The sequence below is a fragment of the Haemorhous mexicanus genome, chromosome 13 (genome assembly GCF_027477595.1).
Source record: "Haemorhous mexicanus isolate bHaeMex1 chromosome 13, bHaeMex1.pri, whole genome shotgun sequence".
NCBI classification, from domain to species: Eukaryota; Metazoa; Chordata; class Aves; order Passeriformes; family Fringillidae; genus Haemorhous; species Haemorhous mexicanus.
In genome coordinates, this window is record NC_082353.1 from 16,266,909 (window position 1) to 16,293,226 (window position 26,318).

Sequence of the window (26,318 nt, forward strand, 5' to 3'; positions counted from 1 at the left end):
CTTCTACACCTACTTGCTGCCCATGGAGGAAAAAAAAAGATCCATCTCTGAACGTGTCAAAGGTGTTCCAGCAGCTTTCCCTTGGCTGTTTACTTTGACAGAGAGACTGGCTGCCCCTGCTCCCTAGCCCCTGCTGCTGTGCACTTATTCCACATGGAATTCTTCATCCTCCAGGTCTGAAATGTGCCGGCAGCACTGTTCTGTGCTACAGTTTTTAAAGCATGCAGAAATGCAGCTACAGGCTTGAGGTTTGTGCCTCTTTGCATGTTTATGATGTGTTATTTGGCTGCCAGTGAAGATGACATAACATTTAAAAATAAGTAAGGATTCAAATACCTACTGGCTTTGTTGTAAGTGTGCTACTTAAGGAAAGTTTGTGCTAAAAATGGATTCTGGCACTGGGTGATTTTATGTAGATACCTTGTCAGGGACTGAAATACCACCTGCTTTCACTCAGGTCAGTATTGAGCAGCAGACTTGGAGGCAGAAGGCTTGTGTGGACACTAAGTCTGTGGTTGTGATTATATCACTGTAGGTTGGGACTTCAAAAGGTTAAAAAACTAGATTTTGGCTGTGGTGTGCATCTGTTTCAGAGCAACAGAAAAAGCCTTTCAGGTTCTGCTCAGGCAGTTCCGTGTGGCCTGGCTCTGTACCTGGCTCTGCTTTGGGCTCTTGGTGACTCAGGCTGACTTTCCATGGTGAATGTGAGGGGGAGCTGCAAACAACACCCCAGTGATGGTTTTGTTCACAGTGCTGTAAGTGGGGCACTGCACCTTCCCTTCCTCGGGGAGCTGGGAAAGGGGGTCAGCCCGCCGTGTCCCGTGCAGGATCTGCAGGAAGCAAATGAGGGAGGTACTGACAGCCCTGCCTGCCTTGCAGTTTGCTGCAGTGAGTGCCTGGGTTAGAGGTGAGGTTTTTATACAGCCTGTTTGGATCCCAGTTTCACTAGAGTAGTGGAAAGTGCATGTTTACCTTTGAGAGGCACGTGGCTTTGTTCTGGTTTAATCTATTTTGGAACAAACTGTGGCTTTGCACTGATGTATCAGCTTCTGACCAAACAGGATATCTTCCATGGGTGCTGAGTGCTGTTTGCAGTGTGCAACAGCCTGGAGCATCTCTGGGTTTGTGGCACAGCTGTGAAACCCTGCAAGAGGTGCTCAGGTACACTTGTTTTGTGCCTTGTGTGCTGGCCAGGGGCACAGGATGCTGTGGCTGCTGAAATGTGGTGAGGAGATGCACAGTGGGCTACAGGAGATGAGAGGAAACTTTTCTGCTTGATGCCAGAGAGAAGAAGGTTGCCAAAAATGTGTGCCTTGCCTCAGCTAGGAGTGTGATGTGCTGTTTCTCTTCCTGCATGGTGCAATACCCTCTCTCTTCTCAGGCCCTGAAAATCCTGACCTTGAACGTGTACTTAATTTGGACTGTGTCAGTAACCTCAGAGTTGGTCACTAGAATATAAAATCAGTTTTTCACACCAGTGAGGCACAGATCCAATCTGCAAGCTCCTCATGGCTCCAGTACAGTAACTTGCAGATTTTTCGAGTGCTGGCCTAGAAACAGCACAGGCACATTCAGCAAGAGCCAAGCTAATAACACCCTACCTTCAGCAGGGGTTCAGCTGTGGCATCTATTATCCCTGTCATGTGAATGCCAATTTCTATGCAGAGATGATTTCCAGACCTTGAGCAGAGCCAGCTTGGGTGTGTCCATATCACCACCTTTTTTTGCTTTCCCTTACGTACTTGTGCCCAAAGCCAGCACAGGTGTTGGCATCTGCAGTGAAAATGTATTTCAAGTTTTGAATGACTTTGCTGGACCAGGAAAGGTGTTAAAACAAGTGATCAGCAGCCTGAGACAGGCAGTCCTGATGCCCTCACTACTTTGGTGGGGTGAGGAGCAGCAAGAAGAGCTGTTGCCTGGGTTTGGGCAAAGGGTATTAAGGTGGTTGCCCTCTTCCCAACCATCCAGTGGGGAAGGAGTGTGCAAAATGCCAAGGACATGGCTGCCTTTTTAAAAGTTTGGCTCAACCACAAGTGATCCATCTCAGCACTGGAATTGTGGAGCAGGAAAATGTCAGAGCAGAGGATCAGCATCATTCCCTCGGGTTTGGAAGCCTGAGCCTGGTGACAGTGGGAGGAAGGGTGACCAAGCCCCTGGGGACCAGCTCCACAGGAGGAGAGCTGTTAAGAGTCTCCCAGTGATGGGATCACATTTGCCCCATCCTGCACAGCTGCTGGAAGAGAGGATGGGGTGACACCTGAAGAAGTGGGTGGAGGCACCTGGAAGGAGTGGCACTTCTGGCATGGTCCCTTTGGCTCTGCAAGGAACCTTGGGTTTCCCAGCTCTGTAATGGAGACTGCATTTGTTTTCCTTTGGGAACGTAGTTGCCAGGCAATTATTTTACACCCTGTAGCACTGCAGACATGTCTCTTCAAGTCCAATCTCTTACCACATAACTGAGAAAATGTATTTTACATTAAAAAGGAGCCTTTTGAAAAGGCCCTTCAGGCATAAAGTCAATGTGTTTTCTATATATAACCCAGTATTATTAATACAATGAACTTAACTGGAGACTCTGTGCGTGAGTGACTTGATCATTGGAGATACGAACAATATGATATTCATTTTCAATGTACTGTGGCTCTGCCTCCATAATGGTGCTCCCAGCCTTCAGTTCATTTCTTAGTGATAAAGTGGGGCAATAGGGTGAAGCAGGTCTGTGGATTGTATTTTTGCTGAGCACTAATATAAAATAAACAGAGAAAACAAATTTACTTTGGTTCAGAAAGGCTGAGGTCTGTAGATTCAGGACAGACAGGGATGATGAATGTGAATATGTATTACTGAAATAAGTCCAGAATGGCATGGCATAAGCTTCCCCGGATTTAGTTACAAAAGTTGCAATACAAATTGCTTTGGCTGGAAAATTTTAAGGTGGTGATTGATTTCTTTTTTTTTTTTTTTTTTTGTTTTTTGTTTTTTGATGTGGGTCATTTATCACTGTGTGAGTTACGTGAGACATTTTCCTTTTTCAATCATTGAAGAGTGTTTTAGAGTGCTGTTAGGAGGCCCCTTTAGCCCAGGCCTGTTTGATGTCAGTCACCTGATCCAAATGTGTGTGTGCAGCCTGCTGTGGCTCAGTAAGGGGAGACAGTGCAAGCATGCTACAAGTTTTAATCACTTCTCGTTCCTGTATGTTGCAGTGTGATCACAGAAAGCCAGAAGGCTGGGTTACATGGTCTTTTCTAGATGCCCAGCCTGCTTTCTGCATGAGCAAGGTGTGCAGGTGCCAAACTGGTGTAGTTTTTAGTGGTCCAGTTGACTGTTCTGGTGCAGACCCAGTCTGGAGGAGCAGGGACCTGAGGAGTAACAGCAGCCACACAGCTGATCTGTGTCAGAGCTGCATCATAGTGGAGCTGCTGTCAAAAACAGAAATGTCTGGGGTCAGTGAAATGGGAGTCATGCAAGAGGCAGTGACCTGCTCAGGGGCAGGTGTCAGCACAGATGTGCACAGATGTGAGATAAGGGTGGCAGGCAGGCACACTGCCACGGGAAGCTGTAGTTCCAGTGCTGTTCCCATTTTCCTGGGCACTGGCATGTGCCATGGGTAGAGCACTGGCCCTGCCTCTGTCCTTGTGCCTGCTCTGGACCTGTCTGCTCCTGTGGGTGGTTTCACACCAGTGACTTCTTGGGCTCAGACTGCATCATCTGCTCTACCTTGTCTGCATGAGTTTTGCTGTCTTTGCTTCCTGGTGACCGTTTTGATCTTGAGTTAGAGGCTTTTTTCAACTAAATACCCTCTTAGTCGATTCTTCCCATCCCTGACTGAGCAGCTGTGTGAGTTGACAGCAGCAGCCTCACAGCTGTGGGCTCCTGGTGTTTCCCTGCTGTGTTTTAGCAGGAGGTTGTCCATCTGAAGCTGCTGTGAGGCTGCACCATCCCATGGCCCACATCCCTGCTCTTAAACAGCATCCACAGGGGCTGTGCTCTGGAGTGATTGACCTGGCATCAGCACACAGGGACTTTTTATAATCCTCACAGCCTTTCCACATGACATCAGTATTTTACAGGGACCTGTGGTGTCTTTTACAACATTTTATGTAACTCTGGATAAACAGAGTTCGTGTCTGTGAGTGGTGATGGCTGGGCTGCTGGGATCAGGATTGTGAAAGGAAATATGGGCAATACAGTGTTTTTACCCCTCAGTGACAAGGGCACTGGAAACATCCCACACAGAAATGACAAGTTTAGTCAGGTTAAGCCTTACATACAGAAAGTCCCATAAAAGTGGAGCATGAAGGGTGGGGAGATGATTTTAGCCATGGGCAGGGGTGTATTTTGCATAAATGCAGGTAACATCTGTGCTATGCTATTGCTGATTTTGTAGTTGGTCTTTGTAAGGTCACAGCCAATGTCACAGTGAGAGTTTGGGCTGTGCTGTCCAGGCTGCAGCCGCCCTGGATAAAATGCACTTGTGTTCCTGTTGTTCTCTGGCTAAGAATCTGCATGTTGACAGTTTATTTCTCAGTCCTATTTTTATTTTGGGAATTTTTTTTTCCTTCTCACTGTGACTGTCAGTTTTGGAGGCTACTCTGCTGATGCTGGTCTCAGCATTTTGTACTTGGATGCTATTTTCTTCTGGATGCTCAAGGCTGGTATGATGGATTTGTTCTTTCACCATATCCCCTGCTCCTCATAACCCACTTAGCAAAGGCAGAGCTGGTAGCAGCCAGAAGGAGCAGTCTGGGAAATGCAGTGTGGTCTGGCCAGAGGAATAAGGAGAACTGCCAGCTTTTATCAAGAGAGTTGGAATTTGCCCTGTGTTGTTGTCCTCCTCCTGCTTTTGTTTCAGTCTTTTCCCCAAAGTAAAGCAGGAAAGTATTAGGGGATGGTGAGACTCTTTTTCCCTGCTGTGAATGGGTTAGTGTTTGTAAAAAGGAAAAGAATGGCTGAAGTCCCACAGAAATAAGAGTGGAATGAGAATTGGGACTCTGGTTTTAGTTCCCTGGTTTGTCACCAGTTTGCTGCCTCTGTCACTGTGAATTGCACCTGGAAATGGTGCAGTTTTCTAGATCTGAAATCCAGCTGTCCAAAATCTGACCCTTTTGAGATCTGGCACCCACATGTGTCCAAACACCATCCTGTTTTCTAGCCACTTGTATATATGTATGATAAAAGCCTAAAATGAGGCAGCCAGGTCGAAATGTGGGAGGCTTCCAAAACTAGTTAATACCAGTTGGCCTTGGGAAATCACTTCTGTTGGCTTTCAGTCTTCCAGCCGAAATTATTCCATCAGAATTTAATTTTGTTGACTGTACTTGTCTCATTAATAGTTGGCTCTCTACCTCAGTTTACACAGCTGTAATGAGTAATCATGAGTTTCCCATCTAGGTACAGTTCAGCAATGAGCACCACAGACATAATTTTGCATGCTCAGAGCTACATATTGATCTTGGAGAGATTCCCCAGTCTGTCAGAATTGGTGTTCACGGGACCCCAGCACCAGCCCTGTTAGACCACACCTTGCAATAAAACCATGGATGATAAATCCTTATCCATGGTGAAAGGTTTGGAACTATAGGTGTCTTTAAGGTCTTTTCAATCTGAACCATTCCATGAGTGCCTGTTGGATCTGCCTGTGGCTATGGGATGTTTGTACCCCCTCCTTGGCATGCTTTGCTCTGGAAACACCAGCACGATGTTTTATAGCAGTGTCTGTGCTCACCTGCTCAGCTCCTGCAGAGAGAGGGCTGGGAGCAGCAGTGTCCCTTAGAATGGGAGCTCCAGCCCTGCTGGCCAAGGCCACTGGGGCAGGGACAGGCTGTGCTGTGCCCTCTCACAGGGGACACCCTTGTCCCTCGTGAGTCACGGGGCTGTTTCATCCCAACAGGGACCTGCACCTGGTGTTGCAGGCAAGGTGGTGATCTCCTCTCCCTCTGACACACACACCTGGCTTTGGCATGGGAGCAGTTACTGCTCTAGCACTGCCTTTTTTTATAGGATTTGATTTTTTAGGTTTCTTTCTCCTTGCCTTCCTCAGCTCTTTAGTCGGGGAGGATTACACTGGTGGTAGTATAAAATGAGAGCTGCCTGTATGAGAAGAGAGCTGGATTTTCAGAAAGCATTAGCACAGCCCAAGTTTGGAGATCTGACTTGGACATCTCAGTCAGGTTTGGGTGCTTTTGCTTATGCAAAGCAGCAGAAGGGGGTTGTTTCCATTTTCCATTTTGTTGCCAGTGGGGCTTTCTCTGTCCAACTGTGCCCTGGCAGAGGCAAACTGGCCCTGGAGAAGAACTGCTGTCAGAATACTTTAAAGTCGGTCAGGCTGGCTCCTGCTTCGTGAGGTTTATCAGCAAAGATTTTCAGTGCCTCTAGTGGGAGGCTATTTTTATTCTATCCAGGGGCTACCTTCTGCTCTGAGGTCTTTATCACATTTTTTTGGAATAGAGAAACCTGCATCTTTTAGGACAACCTTAAATACCTTCATCTTTTGCAGTCCAAAAAAAACTAGATAGTTTTTTATTCAAGGTAAAAGTTTTTGGCATTTCTGTGACACATTCAAGATTTCTTTTGTTGCTTTTTTACTGTAGAAGAGGGACACTGCCGTAGACATGGGAATACTCTGTTTTCTCCATTGAGCAGAGCTGACAGCAAGTGAGGTACTTAATGGTTCATCCTTCATGCTCTGATCAGTGCTTGACTGTTGCAGAAAATCCACATTGTGTTTCACTGCACCATGTAACCAAGATTGGAAGAGCTCTCAAGAGATGATCTTGTTCATTTTCCTGCCCCATGGCAAGATCAATCATACCTGTGTCTTTCCTGACAGAGGCTGGCCTGTTAAAGACCTCTGCAGCCTTTCCAGGCAACATATTTCAGTGCCTCACAATCCCTACCAGTAAAACCTGGTTTCTCCCCACCTTGTATCTAACCTGAATCGTCTCTGCTGCAGTTTAAACTTGTCACTTCTTGTCCCATCCATTTTGAATTCAAAGAACAGGTCATTCCTTTTTGCAGCAGTGTTAAATATTTGAAGACTATTCATGTGCTTCTCTCTTCCTAGTGTTAAATACCCACAATTTGTTAAATCATCCCTTCTTCATGGTGGATTTAAATCTTCTATGTAAACCTTAATTGGCCTGTCTTCTCAAAAATACTCTGTGACAATCCCAGTCATTAACTAATCCACAAACAGTTTAAACCCTTTGATCAGCATTTTATTTATATACTTGAGTAAAAGCATTCAATGCCAGCTAAACTGCCTGTTTGTACATCACTGTCTCTGAGTGTCCTGATAGCCTTGTGCTGGTGTGCAAGCAAAGAACCTGCAGGGTTTTCTGCTGCTCCCTAGCTGCATTTCATTCCAAGGGAAAGGCTGGGTGCCTGGCAGGGTGTGAAGCTGAGTGTGGTTTGTGCCTTGGTTCCGTGGGACAGTGCACCGTGAAGGTTGTGCCTTCAAACAGAAAGGGAGCCCAGAGACAGAATCATGGAATCATGGGTGTCTGCAGGCATCCAAAGTACACACTGATGGGCACGGGAATTCGGAAGTGACATGTGCTCAGACAGGTGGTAGGCTGTGAAATGTCACTTGGTATTAGGACCTTCTGGCGTGGCTGTATTTGAACAGTCAGGTCATGCTTGGAGCTCAGCTACTGTACTGTGATTTGGATGTCCTTGATGGATGGGCATGGTTTCAGCTCCAAGGAAAAGTCAAGGAAATTTTCATTTTAGCAGTACATATGGGGAAGAATGGAAGGCATGGAATGTAATTTTCTCTGGGTTTCTCTGTTGTAGGTGAGTGTTTTAACCACCTTGGAGCGGCGGTTCAACCTCCAGAGCGCTGACGTGGGCGTCATTGCCAGCAGCTTCGAGATTGGCAACCTGGCCCTCATCCTCTTCGTCAGCTACTTCGGAGCCCGAGGGCACCGGCCACGCTTGATAGGATGTGGAGGGATAGTCATGGCCTTGGGTGCCCTCCTTTCTGCCTTGCCTGAATTTCTGACCCACCAGTACGAATACGAGTCGGGAGAAATACGCTGGGGAGCTGAAGGGAGGGATGTGTGTGCTGTCAACGGGTCCACCAGTGATGAGGGACCAGACCCGGACCTTATCTGCAGGAATAGGACTGCTACCAACATGATGTACTTGCTGCTCATCGGGGCACAGGTCCTCCTGGGCATTGGTGCTACCCCTGTCCAGCCCCTGGGAGTTTCCTACATCGATGACCACGTGAGGCGGAAAGACTCCTCCCTGTACATAGGTAAGGCTCTCTGAACCTCTCCTCCTGGAAGGCTTTCCTTGTGGGCTGGCATCTGGCTCCTGTTGCCTGTTTGATGCCGGTGGAAGGGATGCCTCAAGGCCTCTTCTCCATGTGCTGCTGTGCTTGTGAAAGTAAGTTGGCACAGCTCTCTAGATCAAGCAGCAGGGAAGCACAGTAGTGCTTGCCTATATTGTAGCAGTGGTAAAGGTTGACAGCTGTGATGATTGGGCAGATGCTCATTCCTTCTCTTGTGTTTGCCCAGATTGCTTTAAGTTCTCATATTGGTGGCTTATGCCTCACTTTTAGCTGAAGAATTTTCAAGTGATGTGTGTGATGATGATTGACTTTTTTATTTTGGTTTTTTTTCCCCCACATGATACCCTAGTTCTCCTCCTGTTCCAAAGCATGTGTCTGAGTGATCACTGCAGTCTGAGGAGACTGAGAGGAGACACGTGTTGTCACTACCACTTTCACATTTTAGCAAGGAAGTGCCAGTTACAGAGTAGGTGCTGTGACCCAGGATGCTGTGGCAGGACCCTTGATAATGTGATCCCTGTAACGGAATGGGATGTGGAAACTGGTGAGGTCTATTTTGAGATACAGTGAGCCTGAAGTAGAACTCATGGTTCTGGTGATCATGTTGCAAATTCTTTCGTATGGTTACGCTGTGAAATTTGCCTTTGATTCCTCGGTGAAACATCTCAGTTTTTGGGGTAAAGTGCTTGTGGGTTTCAGCAGTAGCTCCCCCTCCCAGCAGGTTTAAAGAGGATGTTGTTGGCAAAGTTTTCTTTGAAAAAATGTACCAGCTTGGCACATTCCTCTTTCTGCAGGATTTGTCACTAGGTGAGCTGCTCCAGTGGAATAAATCAGTGGAGTGTGTGCTGCCATTGTTAGTATAATCCTGGTAGCCAAAAGTGTGCACTTATCCCATCATTCCCACCTTGGTGTGACATTCAGCTGAATGGGTGATCCTGTTTCCCTTTAGGTTTTCTTTTCCCAAAGACATTTTTATCAGGTTTCCAAGATGAGTGTGGCCACTGACAGCAGAGCTGAGGTGTCCTGCTGACTTTCAGAGTGCTTTTTAATGTCTTGGATAGTGCAGAAGCCTGGTGGAAGGTCACTGCATGGTGTGGCATTCATGGATGTATTGCTGCTTCACTCACAGCTTCGTCTATGTATTCAAAACATGTCCCTGCTTTTCTGGAGCTGGCCATAAAATCATAGTATTTCAGCATTTAGCTTTGTCCTTGGGTCATTATTCATCCTCACTTGGTCCTGTGTTTGTGAGGGATCCACTGGACAAAGAAGGATGATGTATAAAATACAAGATAATGTACAACCCAAAGGTGAATAATGAGACTGAAATCACTGGAGCAACTGTGCCAACACCATAAATGATGAGCTGGAATTAAGAGTGATTCTAAGATTATCTATTATAAATAACTATACGGAGGAGCAGCAACTTCTTTCAGTCTGTTCCGTGGGCATTTTTTAAGCAATGCTTCATATCTTGAGAACAGGCTGGAGGAGGGTGCATGAGAGGAGGATTAGGAAGAGTGATTCTTCTTCTTCCTGAGCTACATTCATCTTGTATGCTAAAATAACGTGTTTAAAGTTGGCAGTTCAACTGTAGCTGGGAAAATGCTTCCAGAAAATTATTTCTGCTTACTATGTGCTGCTTTTTTATTTTTTCTGCAGAGATAAGGATGTTGTCTAACCGTATTTGTTACTACATGTGGAGTTCAAAAACAAACAAAGAAGAAAAGCCACACCAAAAAAAACTCACCACAAAACCCCAAGCATTTTTGGGGTTGTTTGCTTTCTGGCTTTAGCTATGGAAATCATAACCTGAATTTCTACATCTGAATTGTGGATTACAGAGGAGTGCCTGTGTATGCACACTCAACCAGCAAGGAAGTTTAATTTCTGCCCTGTCCTAGCCTATCCATCACAAGTAGGGTTTCAGATATTGGATGATTAATTCATCTATCAACTTGCAATCAATTTTGCTAGTGAAAATAAAAGCTACCAGGAAAAAAAATCCATTCCATGAATGAATATAAATGGAGAAGTAACAAGTGGAAGTGTCATCTTACATTGGTGGATACTTGAGAGGGAGTCAGATTGCTCGGTTTAAATGTTGAGAATTATTTGCTCAGATTCGTCTTTAAATGATTATTTTTGTTGATGTCATCAATGCAGTTTTCAGTGGCCTTAGAAGAAAGCTGGCTGAACAGCTTACCCACTTCATTCTGCTCTGTTTCACAGAGGAAATAACTGCAGAGTGGATACTGTCACTGTGCTATATTTATATCTGTTTGCTTTCTCATAATAGCACACTCACTCAGTGGGGGCTGTGTGTGACCAGATGAAATGTTTTTGGGTAAGTTCCCTTAGTTGAAATTAGGGGCAAATCTGGCATAGATCGTTCTCTCAGGATAGGAACTAATTAATAACAGTGATAATAGTCTGGCTGAACTTTGTAGAATGACTGGCAGCTGCTGAGAAATGATCAGATTGACCAGTTTGTGCTGTCCTTAGTGTATTGCTCATGTTGAGTCTGTGTGTGCTGCATTGGGCTGCACTGTAGCTGAGGGTTAGAAGCAGTCTCTCAACCTGACAGCTAAGCACTAGTCATTGTTCACCTCTGCAATAAAAATCCTCGTGTCCCAAGGCAGTGAATTAGATAGAAATAACTGTGTGCACTGAGAGGGTTGGTTTTTTTCCTCCCTCTGAGTTGTATGAAAGTTAAGTGGAGGAATAGTATAATATCTAATACAGTCACTTTGCAGTGAAATAACAATACAGGACAGCTTCTCTGGTTATTTTAAAAAAAAGTCCAAACCCCAAGAATCCCCCCCAAACCTTCTTTTTTTTGTGTGTTAATACTCATGTGTATGCAGAAGAATGCAGATGTGATACCATATGGAGTTTAAAGTGATGCTTTGGCTTTAATCAGTAGTGGAACTAATAGCATCTGTGGAGTGTAATATTCTCGTGGCTGTGAAGCCCATCAGATTTCTCCTGTGGTTTCTCTGCAGTGACAGGCACACAGGAGGCTGTGGGCAGTGCACCTCTGTTGTGCATCCTTTGAAGTCAGGGGTTGCTTGGGCTTGTGCTCTGCCAAGGAGGTGGAGATTATTAGAGTTTCTTAATTAGAGAGGCAGGGGTGAGCTACTACAGGAATATTTCTCTTCATGGGCTGAGGACTTGCAGCTTCATGTTTCTTGCACTAATGGCAGATTTTTTTTTTTTTGCTGCCTGCAGCGTGTTGCTACCAAACTCAAAAAGGTTCTGTTGCTGTAGTAACCAGGCCTAGGAAAAAGAGGCTGTTTTGGTAACCCAGGGCAAAGTCAACCAAAGAGATGAGTGTGTGAAAGTACACACCAAAGCATGTCCCAAAGGAAACATATTTGAGCTGTAGCAGGGTTAGAAAGATCATGGCACCATGCCTGCTCTGGTTAATCATAGAGCCATAGAACAGTTTGGGTTGGAAGGGATCTCAGAGATCCTCTAGCTCCTACCCCTGCCATGGGTAGGGACACTTTCACTGGAACAGGTTGCTGGTTCAGGGAAAAACTTTCCTCCTGTTTTCAGCATCTGCCTCAAAGGTCATAATGCTGGCAGTAGCAGCCAGAAGATGGAAAAAATAAAGGAATTTTCTTAGCAGTTTGAAATTGGGGAAAATGTTCTGGTTTGGTGATGGTTTGCTTGCTTCTCTCTGAGTCTGATCTTGTATTTAATATTGGAACTGCCATCTAGAGGTTTCCAAACAAGCAGATAAATTTTACCTGTGTGCTTATTGGCATCTGGCATTGGCACTCTCCCCTTTGAGTGGAGGAATTCATCATTCATGCAGGGCTTGTTACTGCTCCATCTTCACTAGTGTCAAAGGATTCCTTCAATTTGTGGCACTATTTTTTTTTAAAGGAGTAAAGACTACTTACTATACAGTTCTTTTCTCCACCCACTAATGACTCACTTGGCATTTCCTTTTTTAGTTCTTTTTCTGCTCAGTCTTGCTGAGTTCTCTTGAAATCAGTGAGGACTTTGTCATTAGGAAGGGAATCAGAGCTGATACAAAAAGGGGAAAAAAGCCCTGACCTGACAGTGGTTGTATGGATTTGCTGCCTCTCAGATAAGCACGAGCTTGCAAGTATTTTCTGGTCACTGGAGTGCCTGTGCTGCTCCCAGCAGAGCTTTGTGAGTGCCATTAGAGCCAGTGCACTGATGTGGTTGGTTAATGTTTTTAGCAGCCTGAGACACACCTTCTGGCCTTCCTGCTGCATTTAACATTTGCTGATCAAAGTCCTTGCATCTTGTCTGGGACACAGTTACCTATGGAGGAGAATGAATAGCCTCTGGGAGCCAGTATTTGATCTGGGACAATTAAGGGCTGTATTAAACAGAGGAAGTTGCTATTATTCTGTCTCCAGTTGATGGAGGAAATGGATATTGATGTTGGAAGGAGCCCTGCCAGATTGTGAGACTCATTCAGAAGAATGCTGTGCTGATCTTTTAATGCATTTCAGAGTGTCTCTTTGCATTTGTTGAAGCTGTCTCCGTGTTTGGCATCATGGGCACACACCCCACATGTTCAGGCCCCATGATTTGGGGCTACTCACTGAATTGCAGTAGTGTGAAGAATGGCTTAAAAGAAACCCCAGAAGGGACAAGTCTTGAGTCAAGAAGTTTGTGCTGTGGAGTGATGAGTGCTCCTGAGTTATTGATGTGCAAGGGTGTATGTGAGCACAGCATCCTCTGGGGCACAGAGCTGTCCTTGGCCTGTTTCATGACAGGGCAGAGGAATGCAAAACTGGATAACTCAGCTCTGCTGGATGAGTCTGCTTAGCTGTCTTACCTATTTGGCCTTTTCTGTGTGTATTTTGGTTTTATCATATGGTTGTTCCAGCTCTTACCCTTGGTGTGAGAGGAGAACTGAACAGAATGGTCTGTTCTTACCACATGTGCCCTGACTAACCCTGTAAGAGGGATGGGACCCTGCATTGCAGCTGCTGGCTTTGACCTTTGTATTAGTGTGGGGATATTTTGCATCAAATGTGTAGAAGCACTTTTTGTTTTGTGATGACAGAGAGAAAGCTCACTCTCACTTCTGGTGCCTTCTGTCTTGCTTTAAGCACCAGCTCAAGATTTGCTGCAGAGGAAGACAAACATGCCCTAATTGGAATCTTGCTGTCTCCAGGGATAAATTTGTCCATTTTGAAAAATCATTTATGGTAGCTTACGTCAGTCAAAATGATAGCGGCCAATGTGCTTTGGAGAAGGAGAAACATTTTCTCAAATGACAATTAAGTCTGAGAGTTAGTATCTATGCTGGTGAGTTAATGGCAAGTTATCAGCATAAGCTGCTGAAATCAGAGTTTGAGACAACATTTTATATTTATGTTCGAGGTTTGCTAGTTTTGTCTCTACTTGATGAAGAGTCTCTTACAAGGAGGATGAAAGCATTTTGATCAGTCTTATCCTTTCCAAAGCTCTCAAATTTCTTGACATGTTTGTCTGAACCTACATTTCTAAACCACAGGAAGTGGAATAATTGTGTGTTTATAGCATACAGGTCATATCATCAGCCTTTTGAGGCCATCTATTGATGTTTATTGATGGGAAGGCCTTTAGGAGCCACCTGAGAGGTCTGTACAGTTCTGCCCATCCTGGCTGCTTATCCTTTCACTCCTCACAGCATTTCCCACTCTCCTTCCTGTTGTGCTCATTTGTGGTCTGCAATCAACATGGGTACTTAATTCACATTAGCCCTTCCTGCTGTAACATGCTTCTCTGAGCTCACCACCTAAGGCTCTGCCAGCCTTGTGCATTCCCTACCCTTTTTCCTTTTAAAGCCTGTTTTATGAGGGCTTTTGTAGTGCACTGTAGCTGACTCCTATCTGTTGTATTTGCTCCGTGCCCACTCCATACCCATCAGCTGCCTGGTGAGTTTGTCCACCCCCACGTGGGCACAGAAGCAAGAATTGCTTTCCTCCTTGCTGGTATAGGCAGCTTTATAGGTGTGTAATATTTTTAGCCCGAAGACGGAATTCTGCAATGCTTTTGTTCAGTAAATGCATCCTCCTACGGGTGATTTGGAGAGCCTTTCCTTCCTGTCACAGCCTCCCATGGGCTGGGAAAGGCACAGTATTAGCTCTGAGCTCCGAGGAGAGCTGCTGCCAGCGCGAGGGCTGTGATGCCTGCTCATTACTGGAAGGTGTCTGTGTGAAAGATTCTCTGGGCTGTCTCCCCCATGGACTGACTGTGATCAGGTGAAATTACACTGCTTCACACAGATATCCTGGTATTAACCCACTGATCCACCGATAGCCTGCAGCCTTTTATAATCACAGCCTCTGGGGAGGGATGGCTGTTCTCATTTGCTGTGTGTCAGCAGGGCTGGCTCCCTTACACAGGTCCCCTTTTGCAGTGCTGGTGCTAATACCCTGGAAAATTAAATGGAAACACAAACAAGTGTGTAGGGTGTATTACAGCAGTAGCAATAATCAATTAATGGGAATAACCTTTCCCACTGCAGGCAGGAAGGCTGTTGCAAAAAGCAGTAGCTGAATGGATGTATTTATTCAATTAAATAAATATATGCACGAGGTGGTAACTGTTGTGGGTTCCATTATTTTACAGCAATTGTTTCAGTTACCTTAACCTTCTGCTAAAAGCTTTTTTTTTTTTTTTTTTTGCTGTTGTTATGAGCTAAGTAAATAAAGCTTGGGCCAGCCAAATGACTTTGTGTGAAAGCATATTGAGGGTGAGAGCTGTTTCCATGTTACTCTGTGCTCTCTGGGTACTCTGCAGCTGATTTTTGCCTTAATTGGGATTTGCTGACTCTGATGTCTTGTAAAAATCACTCCATTTGTTGAGTTTGTTGGGTTTTTTCTGTGGTGTACTTTAAATAGCCATCAGCTGGGAGAGCCTAGTGAGGTATATAATTCCTGGGGCAGCCTGTCTGGTGCAATGCCCTTGTCATTCAAATGGCACGCATGCAGAGTCCTAAGGTTCATAAAATTAATTAAGTAGATTGGAAGGTGGTGAGTTGCCCATGTCAAAGCTGAAGGCTGTATTGTGCCTCCTTGATGGCACAAGCAGGAGTGCTGTGTGCCAATCTTGGCCCTTCCTCTGGGAACTTGACTGAGACTCCCCAGCTTACTGCAGATAAGTTGGGGCATCTGTGTTGCCCCAGATGTGTCCAGATGTTTTGGTCACAGTTTACAGGCTGGCACTGTGGACAGCTGGGGCTCTGTTTCCTGTGGTGGGACAAGGCACAGAATTTTCCCCTTTGCCAGCACAATTCAGGGCTCTGGCTGGGTGTTACTCACTTATCTGCAGGACAAGGTGCTTGTATGTGTACAGGAGAGTGCAGAGCTCTTTCACCCAGGTTCCTGCTTTGCCTCTTTCACAGCTGCCTCTCCTGTGCCTGGGTGAGGTGCTCAACCAAGTTTTCTTGCACTTGGAGAAGTTGCTGCAGCTCTGAGCTGGGTTCTGGCTGAGCTGGCGCTCACACCCTTTGGGTACCAAAAAAGTGCTATTTGAGTAACCTCCTAAAGGTGTTTGCTTTTGCAAAGTCCCAAGCAGTGCCATGGCACAAACGTGCAGCTCTGCTGACCCACGGGCTCTGGCAGCACTCAGATGCCAAGGCTGTTAAAGTGTGGTTTTATCCTGGCTTTGCTGGGCACTGGGAACTGTGCAGGGCACTCCACCACCTCTCTGTCAATGTCACACGTGCCACTGTTTGATGGCCCTCCTCATAATGCATTTCTTCTGTATATCTGCTTGGAATTGACCCTGTAGTAGTTTAAAATCTTTATCTCTTGTCCTGTTGCTATAAGGGAGGGTGTGTGGTGGCCCAGCAGTGTGGGACTTGGGGCAGAGCTGCTCTGGGGACATCAGTGCAGCCTCACTAACTTCAACTATGTGATTACCCCTCAGGCACCAGCCTGGAGGAAAAAAATGTGGCCAAAAGTGATGGGTACCTTGTAAAACAAAAATAAAATTCCTCTGCATCCTTTGTGGTCATCTTAGCGGCCAGTGGAATGGAAGTTCTTCCTTGGTTTGGTGAATGTTGAAAGTTTATAACTTTATGGATTCATTTGTTTTGCATAAATGTTAAGTTTAAATCTGGGGTTGTTAAGCACTTTCTCGTTGGCTTTCTCTGGCTTTTTTTATGTGATAAATTTGGTTGTTTGGTTCAAAGTTGGCATCTGCTCCCAAAATTGCTTCTTCAAACTTTGTTCTTTTGAAAGGACTCGGTCTTTTATCAGATTTCTTTTTGCCAGGGTATGGCCATTCCATTAACTATGCTGCTAATGAGGTATTTGGCTTTTCTTAAGAGGGAGGCCTGCTCCTGCTAAGCCCCCTTTTGATTTCAGTAATAGGGATTTTGTATGGAGGAGACTATCCAAATTTGGCCCTTTATTAACCGGTTAAAATGTGAGATTTAGTTTCTTGGATTGAAGTTAACAGCATGTGACTTTGCTCTTTGACTTAATACCTCAGAGCTCTTGAGTGCAGCCAGACAAAGCTGTGTCTGTGACAAGGAGCAGGATCTGGCTAAAGGCAGCTGGTCAAAGCAATAGTGAACATTCAAGTGTTCAAACTGGTTGAAGAGCAAGATGCTCTGTGCACCAGTTCTTTCCTCCCTGTGTCCCTCTGCTTACCTCACTTTTTCCCTGTGGTTTTTGTACATTCCTGCCCTCAGTGTTAGACAACGCAGTCCCACTGTGACTGTTTGTACAAGACATACTGATGTGATACTGCTTATTAGAGTTTGAAAGAAATAATATTGGGGGGGAGAAAAAGACAACTGGGACAACTTTGCTGTGTTAGTAATTGCTGCAGAGACCAATTACCCATGTGATGAAAAACCACCTCTATCTTGTTAGCCATCAGCTACAACATATGGATGTCCTAATCCAATCAGGCTGAGCATCAAAAGAATAAGACTTGTTAGAGAGAGCTTTTTCTCAGCAGACAGTTATAAACTGTGTGCTGGGTTAGAGACTGAAGGGGTGGTAGTATGTGAGAAGCGAGCTACAAAGTCCCCTGGTTGTGTTTCTGAGGTGTCTTGAGCACTGATTAATGCTTTACTGGCCTGAGCTGTCAGTGCTCTCTGAGCTTTCTGTTCATTCTGGGCACTTGTTGGTTTTGTGGTGTAGAGATGTGTGTGTGTTTTCAGTATTCCCCCTCCTCATTTTATATAAAAACTCACACTCCTGGAATGCAAGCATACAGATGTTTTACTGCCACTTGTGTTATCACATCCTCTGTAAATGTGCTGCTGTGGTGCTGGTGGGAGACAAGCACACTGTGTTGTAAACTACAGGAAGCAGCATTGCAGGAAACAAAATTATTTGCAGTGGTTCTGGGTGAGAGTTCTGTGAAGAGTTTCCCACAAGTGCCAGAGGGTAAGAGGTTTGTAGGGAGAGATAACACCTATATAATACACACATGTTCATGCTTGGTGGATCTTGTTCTGATCAGTGTGACGAATCATGCTCAAGAATATTTACATTTTGTTTCTCAGTTGTCACCTGATCTGGTAAAATAACATCTTATCCCTTCAAACCTTGCTTTACTTCATGTGTTGGTGAGACTTCCCTAGGAAATGGAAACACTCTCTTCTGTAATTGTATACCCCCCCCCCCCCCCATTAGAGCTTAGAGTCCTGGAGGTACTTGATTTATAAGTAGGAGCAAAACTTAAATTAAGCTTAGGTTAAGCAAATACTCCTACTCAGCAACGTCTCAAGGGTTATAAAACAAGTTAGTAAGAGGGTGAGAATAGACCCCAGGAATTCTGACTCCAGTGCTCTGTAATTGCTCTGAGAACTAAAGCATTTCACTACATTCCTGCAAAGCAGTGCATCTTCCATGGGTGCAGACATTCCTTTCTTTTCAGTGTCAAAGGGGTTACAGATCCTGGCTTTTTGTCTGCTAGCACTAGCCTGCTCCACCTCTGCAAACTATGTTTAACTTGCCTCCAAGAGCTGGGTGATTAAATTGAGACCCACACTGTCTTTGCAGAGTGGAGAGAGACTGTTTACAAGAGCGTGTAGTGACAGGACAACGCTTCAAACTGAGAGTAGGTTTAGATTAGCTATTAGGAAAAAACTTGATTGTGAAGGTGGTGAGTCACTGGGACAGGCTGCATGGAGAACTGGTGGATGCCCAGTCCTTGGAAGTCTTCAGGGCCAAGCTGGATGGGGCTCTGAGCAGCCTGCTCTAGCAGAAGGTGTCCCTGCCCATGGCAGAGGTGTTGGAATTTAATGTCCCTTCCAGCACAAACCATCCTGTGATTTGGGTTGGTGAGCTGCAAGAAGCATTTTGAGGACAGCCAGACACCTCACTCTTCTGTAACTCATTCCCAGGAGCCAGCAGCACAGGGATGAACATCCCAGACTTGTCCAGTCACCTCTGAAGCTCACTTGCAGCCTGCACAGCGAAAATGGCAGCAAATTCCACAGTTCCTTGTGGCTTTTCTCATCTCTGAGTTAGGTTGTGCATTTTGCTTCCCAAGACTGTTGCTTTCTTGAGTGGATGTTTAGGATTTTGGCTTTAAGGCTGTGAAGGTGGCGAAGTGGGCACAAAACTTCTCTTGGAGTAAAGATATCTTAGAAGTGGCATCTGCCTATCAAAAATCTGCTGAATTGGCAGTTGTGCCATCGCCCTGGTCTTGCAACATCCTGCCACAGATAGGAGTGCACATGGAATTCCTTGGGCTGGTGAGAATGTGCACTGGGGCTGGGGAGATAAGGCACAGGCTGGCACAGCTGGCAAAAATCAGGACAGGCAATCCCATTAGGTGAAAAATGCAGTCTTTAATGGGTTTTACCGATGCATAAAAGACCTGTTGAAGTGAAAATTTCAGATAAACAAGAGAAGTGAAAATGCAGCTGGGCTGCTCTCCAGATTGCTGTGCAAAATGCTCCCATGTGTAGCTCCCTGAGTTCATCTCACATTCTGCACCCCCCAAAACTGTGGTAGTGTGGAGATGAGAGCAGCTGAGTGAAGCTTTCTGAATAAATTAGTCCTGCTGTCCTGCGGTATTCCAAGTCTGAGTAAACAGAAGAGACACTCTGTGCCTAAAAATCAGCAAGTTTGGGTTTTATTAGCCCTGGAGGGGCAGTAAATTCTAGAGCTGAGCCAGAGGAGCAGAGGAATGAGAGTCAAGTGAGGAGGTGAAGGGCTGGCTAAGGCTCTGCTCGAGAAAGTCCTTGCTGCTTACTGCAGCCCAGGAAGGCAATTGGAAATTGAATCTACAGTGCACTGGGGAGCTCTTGGAGGTGGCTTAGGATGGGGTAAGGATTTGGGAAATCTGCTTGAGCAGAGGCAAGAGTAAGGACGGTGGTGAAAGGGAGGTGGAGTGTTGATGTGAGCAGCAGCATATTAAACATATTAAAGCTGGGGGTGGGGGTCAGGTATTGAAGTAACCAGAGTTAAGACAGGAGCCCAGCCAATACAGCAGAAACGTGGTATGGGCCATCTCCATGCAGTCTACAGAAGCCTGGATCCTCACATCCAAAGATTCCCATTTTTTATTAAAATTTAGGCTCCTGAAATAATTGGCACCCACCTGGGAGTCAGGTGTCCCAGTGGAATCTGTGCTAGACGTGGCCTTTCTGGGTCACAGCTCAGAGGGCTCAGGAGGGTGTTGGTGTGTGCCTCCTCCTAGACCACAGGGTGCTCACATCTCCCTTCTCTCACGAGGCAGGCTTGTTTTGTGAATAAACAGCGGGTTTTGATGGGGACCGTGGGTGGTGTCAGGAAGCGAGTGTGCCAGAAGCCTTGTTCCCAGAGAGATCCAGTGTTTACTGAAGATGCTAATTGCTGCCTCCAGCCCATCATTATTTGTCTTCTGCCCCAGCACACCCATCAAAGGTGCTGATAGTGCTTTTGCTGGGTAAAAGGGTTGTAAGAAGGAAAAGAGATGCTCTTGGATTTCAGGAGTACCACTGGCTGCTGCTTTAATTTTTTTTTTCTCTTTTTTTTCTTTATTTTTTTTCCTTTCCCCCCCCCTTTTTTCCTCTTTTTTCCTCTTTTTTCCTCTTTTTTCCTCTTTTTTCCTCTTTTTTCCTCTTTTTTCCTCTTTTTTCCTCTTTTTTCCTCTTTTTTCCTCTTTTTTCCTCTTTTTTCCTCTTTTTTCCTCTTTTTTCCTCTTTTTTCCTCTTTTTTCCTCTTTTTTCCTCTTTTTTCCTCCTTTTTTCTCTTTTTTCTTTTTTCTCTTTTTTCTCTTTTTTCTCTTTTTTCTCTTTTTTCTCTTTTTTCTCTTTTTTCTCTTTTTTCTCTTTTTTCTCTTTTTTCTCTTTTTTTCTCTTTTTTCTCTTTTTTCCTCTTTTTTCCTCTTTTTTCTCTTTTTTCCTCTTTTTTCCTCTTTTTTCCTCTTTTTTCCTCTTTTTTCCTCTTTTTTCCTCTTTTTTCCTCTTTTTTCCTCTTTTTTCCTCTTTTTTCCTCTTTTTTCCTCTTTTTTCCTCTTGTTTCCTCTTGTTTCCTCTTGTTTCTCTTGTTTCTCTTGTTTCTCTTTTCTTCTCTTTTTTCTCTTTTTTTCTCTTTTTTCTCTTTTTTCTCTTTTTTCTCTTTTTTCTCGTTTTTCTCGTTTTTCTCGTTTTTCTCGTTTTTCTCGTTTTTCTTTTTTTCTCTTTCTTTCTTTTCCCTTTCTTTTCCCTTTCTTTTCCCTTTCTTTTCCCTTTCTTTTCCCTCTCTTTTCCCTCTCTTTTCCCTCTCTTTTCCCTCTCTTTTCCCTCTCTTTTCCCTCTCTTTTCCCTCTCTTTTCCCTCTCTTTTCCCTCTCTTTTCCCTCTCTTTTCCCTCTCTTTTCCCTCTCTTTTCCCTCTCTTTTCCCTCTCTTTTCCCTCTCTTTTCCCTCTCTTTTCCCTCTCTTTTCCCTCTCTTTTCCCTCTCTTTTCCCTCTCTTTTCCCTCTCTTTTCCCTCTCTTTTCCCTCTCTTTTCCCTCTCTTTTCCCTCTCTTTTCCCTCTCTTTTCCCTCTCTTTTCCCTCTCTTTTCCCTCTCTTTTCCCTCTCTTTTCCCTCTCTTTTCCCTCTCTTTTCCCTCTCTTTTCCCTCTCTTTTCCCTCTCTTTTCCCTCTCTTTTCCCTCTCTTTTCCCTCTCTTCTCCCTCTCTTCTCCCTCTCTTCTCCCTCTCTTTTCCCTTCTCTCTTTTTTCTCTCTTTTTTCTCTCTTTTTTCTCTCTTTTTTCTCTCTTTTTTCTCTCTTTTTTCTCTCTTTTTTCTCTCTTTTTTCTCTCTTTTTTCTCTTCAAGGGATTTTTGAGACTGAAGGTTGCAGAGAAAGGAAATGCTTTTGGTTTTTTGGTTTTGTTTTTTAATGCCCCATATGGCTGTTTTATTAACTGGAAAACCTCCAGCTGAGAACTGGATGATGTTACAGAGCTACAGAGCAAAACTCACTCCCAGCCGTGTGCCAGAGTACTCGTGCCTTTGAGTGTGAGCCATGCCTCTCCCAGCTAGAGTTAGGGTGAAAAATAAAAGCTGCCTTTGCCCTGTTTTGCTGACCCAAGGAAAAACATTGTTGTTTTTCATGCTGGGGATGTTGAGCTTTTCAAACCAAATGCAAACCTTGAACAAGTGAGTTGTCAGCAGATCATCAAAGAGCACTTTGAGTTGAGGCTGTGGGAGTGACAGGTACAGCAAACCCCTAAGTTTGGGTTTTATGATTGCAGTGGGTTTATCCTCCACAAAGTTAGTAGTAGAACAGGTACATTTTGACATTATTCCCTGTTTGTGTGAGTGGGTTTTTCTACTATAATATGAAAGAAGCATTGCAAACCAGATTTGTGTAACAGTGATCTGCACTTTGCTATTCTGGCACTTCCCAAGGATTGACTCTTTGATTCCTGCCTGAGCAGCATTTCTTCACATTGTCTACAGATTTCTGTCCTGTCTCCCCTGCTGAGACAGAGAAATTACTTGCTGTCTGTAGCTTCTCAGTTGGCAAATGAGACTGAGAATTTAGAAATAGCTTGTAGACATGTTTATCATCTTCTGTGAGTGTGTATGTTGAAGTTACTACTTCAGTTTTCTGTCCAGGAGACTTGGAGACAGAGCATTTCTCCAGACCTGCATTTTCACGTGTCATTTTCTGATGTGTGAAATGGGAAAAAGGAGGGTTGGGACCTCAACCTTTGTTCTGAGTGTGTCTTGATTTTTCCACAATATCCTGTAGACTTTCTGTCTTGGATGCAGGAGAGAGGAATGGAATTTGTTTAAGTGGATCTCTTTAGATTTAAGGATTTGCTTCCCTGTCAGTTGTGAGTGTAGAACTGGGTTTTGATGTTTGGAAGCAGACCTTTCCCACTGCACATCCCAGAAGCTGTGCCTGTGGGTCTGCTCCTGACAGCCTCCAGAGCTGGATCCAGCACAGCAGAGTCCACATTCACACCGTCACAAGTTAAGGTTCAGCAGATGATTCATTGTTTTTGCTGCCAGCTTCCCTCTGGAGCTGTGCTGAGCAGCACAGAGCTGCTGCCTGCTTGCCAAAGGTGGTGTCAGGAGTGAAAGGGCTGGAGGAGGTTCCTCAGTGGGTAGGCAGAGCTCCCCATGCCTGCCAGCAGTGACTCGGGGCTTTTGCTTCTTTTCCCCGGAGATGCCTCTGGATGGGAGGCAGCCTGCCAGAGACAGAGTGAATAAATAAGCTGTGCTCTGGTTACAGCAGGTGGATAGGATATCAGCAGGGTCCTCACAGCAGGGTCTGGGGTGTGCTGCCAGCTGGGCCAGAAGCTGAGATAACCTTTTGCTGCAGGAGCAGGGTCAGGGCTGTGTCACACCAGGTGCCACTGTCAGTGCCTTGGGGACAGTGAGTGTGCTGGGTGGCATCACTGGGGCGAGGCTGGTGTGCTGCTGCCATGGGGAGCTGGTACAGAGCTGGCACACAGCAGGCACAGGCTCACCTCTGCAGGGTCTGCACCTTCTGCTCCTTGTCTAGCCTATGGCAGGAAGGCTCTGGAAGAGAAGCAGGAGGTTCAGTACTGACCCCTGAGGCTTACTGCCTGCAGCCCAGGTTATGGGCACCTTAGTCACAGCCTGGCTGTTCAGCACCAAGTGGCTTCAGTTGCCTGAAGGGGCCTGTCCTTTTCTGCTGGTCACAAACCTGTGATCTGAGGCTGTGTGTTGTGGCTCTGTGTTGCTCCAGGCTGTGTTGCTGCACGGGAATCAGTATCCCTTTTTCAGCCAGTTGTGTTCACAGCAGCTGAAAGAAAAAAGAGTTTTGGAGATGACACTTAAATTGTTGTTTAACAGACTCCTCTGTGCAGCAGGAGGATGAGGCACCTCCTGTACTGAGATTGCTCTCTCTGGGAGAGTTCAGATCTCACCTTGAGTGACTGCATGGAGGGTCCATGTAGCTGTCTTCCTCCCCTGTCAGGTGCATAGGAAACAGCTGCATGTTAGGGTAGGAGACAGCTGCTGTTAGGGTTTGGCACCAGGTTTGTTTCTGGTGTCTCTTTGTGCTCTTCCTTAACGAGGCTTTTGGGGTTTAATTACAGCTGCTGCCTAACTCAAGTCCCCAGTGCCTGTAGGTTCACAGTAGTCAGGGGAGAGGCTGGCTGCTCTGGAGTTGAGCTTGGGGGCTTGGGGCTCATCTCTGGAGATGCTGCTCTCCAGGAACTGCTCCTGCATCCTGATTTAGGGATGCCATCGACTACCCAGGTCACTGACTTTGATTTTGAGTGTAGGTGGTTAGAGTATACTCCTTACACACACACTTCAAACCCAGATTGTGCAGGATTACTGCTGGATAACAGCCAAATCCCAGGCTGTAGAGACTGTTTAATCACACTCCTCTGTCTCTGCTGGATTAACATAATTAATGTAAGCCCTTTTGGATGGGCGACCTGTTATTTGTCTGGAGCAGTTCTTAATTTGTGCAATGCTGTGCATGTACCCAGCATGCTCTAGAAATGGTGATGAAGGTCTAATTCCACTTGCATACAACTGTTAACCAAGTAAATCTCCATTGACAGACAAGAAGTTTACTATCCCTTCAGTGGAAGTTGTAGACTACTTAAAACAAAAGAAATCAGAATGCCAAAGTTATCTTGGAATGATGATTTTCGAAGTTTCTTCAAGGGAAATTAAAATGCTCGTTTTTATTTTTAGTGTAATTTCTCTAGGGAGCAGAGAAAATAATTAATAAAACAAAGGTTCATCAGTGCCTTCTGATCCTGACCAATTTCAAGGGTGAAACAGAGCTTAGTGTGCAGTGGAGGTAATAGTGATTGTGTCCTTGCACATCCAGCCTGAGCCCGTGGGGCAGGAGCTGTGCCTTTATCTTCTGCCTTCTGTGGTATCTGGAATCATGGCAAGAAGGCAAAAAGTGTTTCTCAAACATATGACATCCATCCCATGGGCCCAAAATCCTGTTGGCTGAGTTGCTCCCTCCTGTTTATCTGTGCTTCTTATGCAGCTGGACATGATCTAAACCTTAACAGGATATGCTGGCTGCCTTTTATTTCCACCATTTCAGGGTTTTCTAGCAGCAAATTGGAGGGAGTTTGTTTAAGAAAGGAAGAAAACCCAATAAAACAAGCCTTGCAAAAAATGAATCTAACTAGTCAAATATTTAACTTGAATAATAATTTCTGAATTTCAGTAGGCTTTTAGTGTGGCAGAAGTAATTGCAACATTCTGGGTTAATTTTTTTAAAAATGAAAGTTAACTTCTGCTTTCATTGTCCCAAGTTTTAACTGTAGCCTTTTATATTCAGAAAAATCACAGATATAATAATTTCATAAGGAGGAAAATCAAGTCTCATCAGTTCTGGTGGATTATTTTCTAGATCTTGGCTGTACCCATCTGTGCAGAAGGCGAAGGCTTTCTGGAGCATTCCCTGAAAAACAAACACTTGTGTCCAAGCTTGAAAATTAGTATGAAAGTGACATTTAATATTTGGCCATGAGCTACAGAGGCTGTTATTTTCAGTGGGGCTCAGAGGACCCTTGGTTGGGCAGCTCTGCCCCCGGGGTCCCGGCGTGCCCAGGTCTCCGTTCCAGCCGTGGGAACTGGCAGCGTTCCTGCTGGGAGCTCTGCAGTGGGCAGCGTGTCCTGGGCTGCCCTTCTGCCGTCCTGCTTCTTCTTCCACGTGCCCTTCCAGAGGCAAGAAGCCCTTTGCAGGGAGTGCAGGCAGGAGCTGATCACTTAGCAGGCAATCCGTGGTTGTGTGTTGCCTCTGATTTGTATTCAGCGCTGGTAGAATGCTCTCATCACCCAGTCTGTGCTCACAAGCCTTATTATAACTAATGCCGAGGCATTTTCCTGTAGTTTTTCTCCCTGGAGCCACGTGGTGTAAGGAATTTGGGATCCTGTGCAAGTCCCAAATGCTCTGTGAGGGAGCACAGACTGGGGGAGCAGACGGCAGGAGCATCATTACACCTGGGCCAAAACCTGTGTGTGTGTGTATGTGGAGGATGGGGTGTCTTATTTTTCAGCTCAGTCTTTCAAGGTTCATGTGGAGCATCATTTGCAGCAGAAAAAATAGCTTGGCATGTCACGTTTTACACAGCAGAAATGCTTCTGGCTTTCCAGCCCTTGGTATCTGTAACTCGCTTGAAAGAATTGCTGACGTCTGCCCAAATGCCAATATCTTCTCAGCTGTGTGAACCTTAATATCACAGCTTAAGCTTTAGTCTTTGAGCTATGCAGCACAGCCAAAATCAAGCTGTGTTCCCAGCACTGAAGGAGATCCTGACTTTTAACCCACTGGCTTTTTTATTTATCTTCCTTCTGTGCTTGCTGTTGAATTGCAAAGTCAATTTAATTCCAGGGTTTCTAAATGGCATATGATTTCTACACCATGATGGCAAATCTCCTTTGGGCTGTTTATACCATCTGATGCTGGTGGCCTGAGCAGGGGCAGGTCAGCACAGCACGAAGCAGGGCACTGGTGTTGTATTTCCTTGTACCCTTTCTTTATTTATAATAAAACAGGCAGGTCACAGCAGTGCTTAATCTCCACCTTCCTTAATCTTTACATTGCTTTGCTTCAGCCTTCTTTCCTTTGCAGCTCCCTGCTCCAGACTCTCTCCTTTCTCAC

General features: G+C 45.2%; 1 protein-coding gene across 1 annotated transcript in view; it reads left to right on the plus strand.

The window, feature by feature from the left end:
* Window positions 1-26,318, plus strand: part of SLCO3A1 (solute carrier organic anion transporter family member 3A1) — a 140,486-nt gene that overhangs the window by 14,577 nt on the left and 99,591 nt on the right. The window contains exon 2 of the mRNA XM_059858578.1: window positions 7,795-8,260. Within this exon, the coding sequence (XP_059714561.1) occupies window positions 7,795-8,260 (466 nt within the window). The remainder of the gene's footprint in view (window positions 1-7,794; window positions 8,261-26,318) is intronic.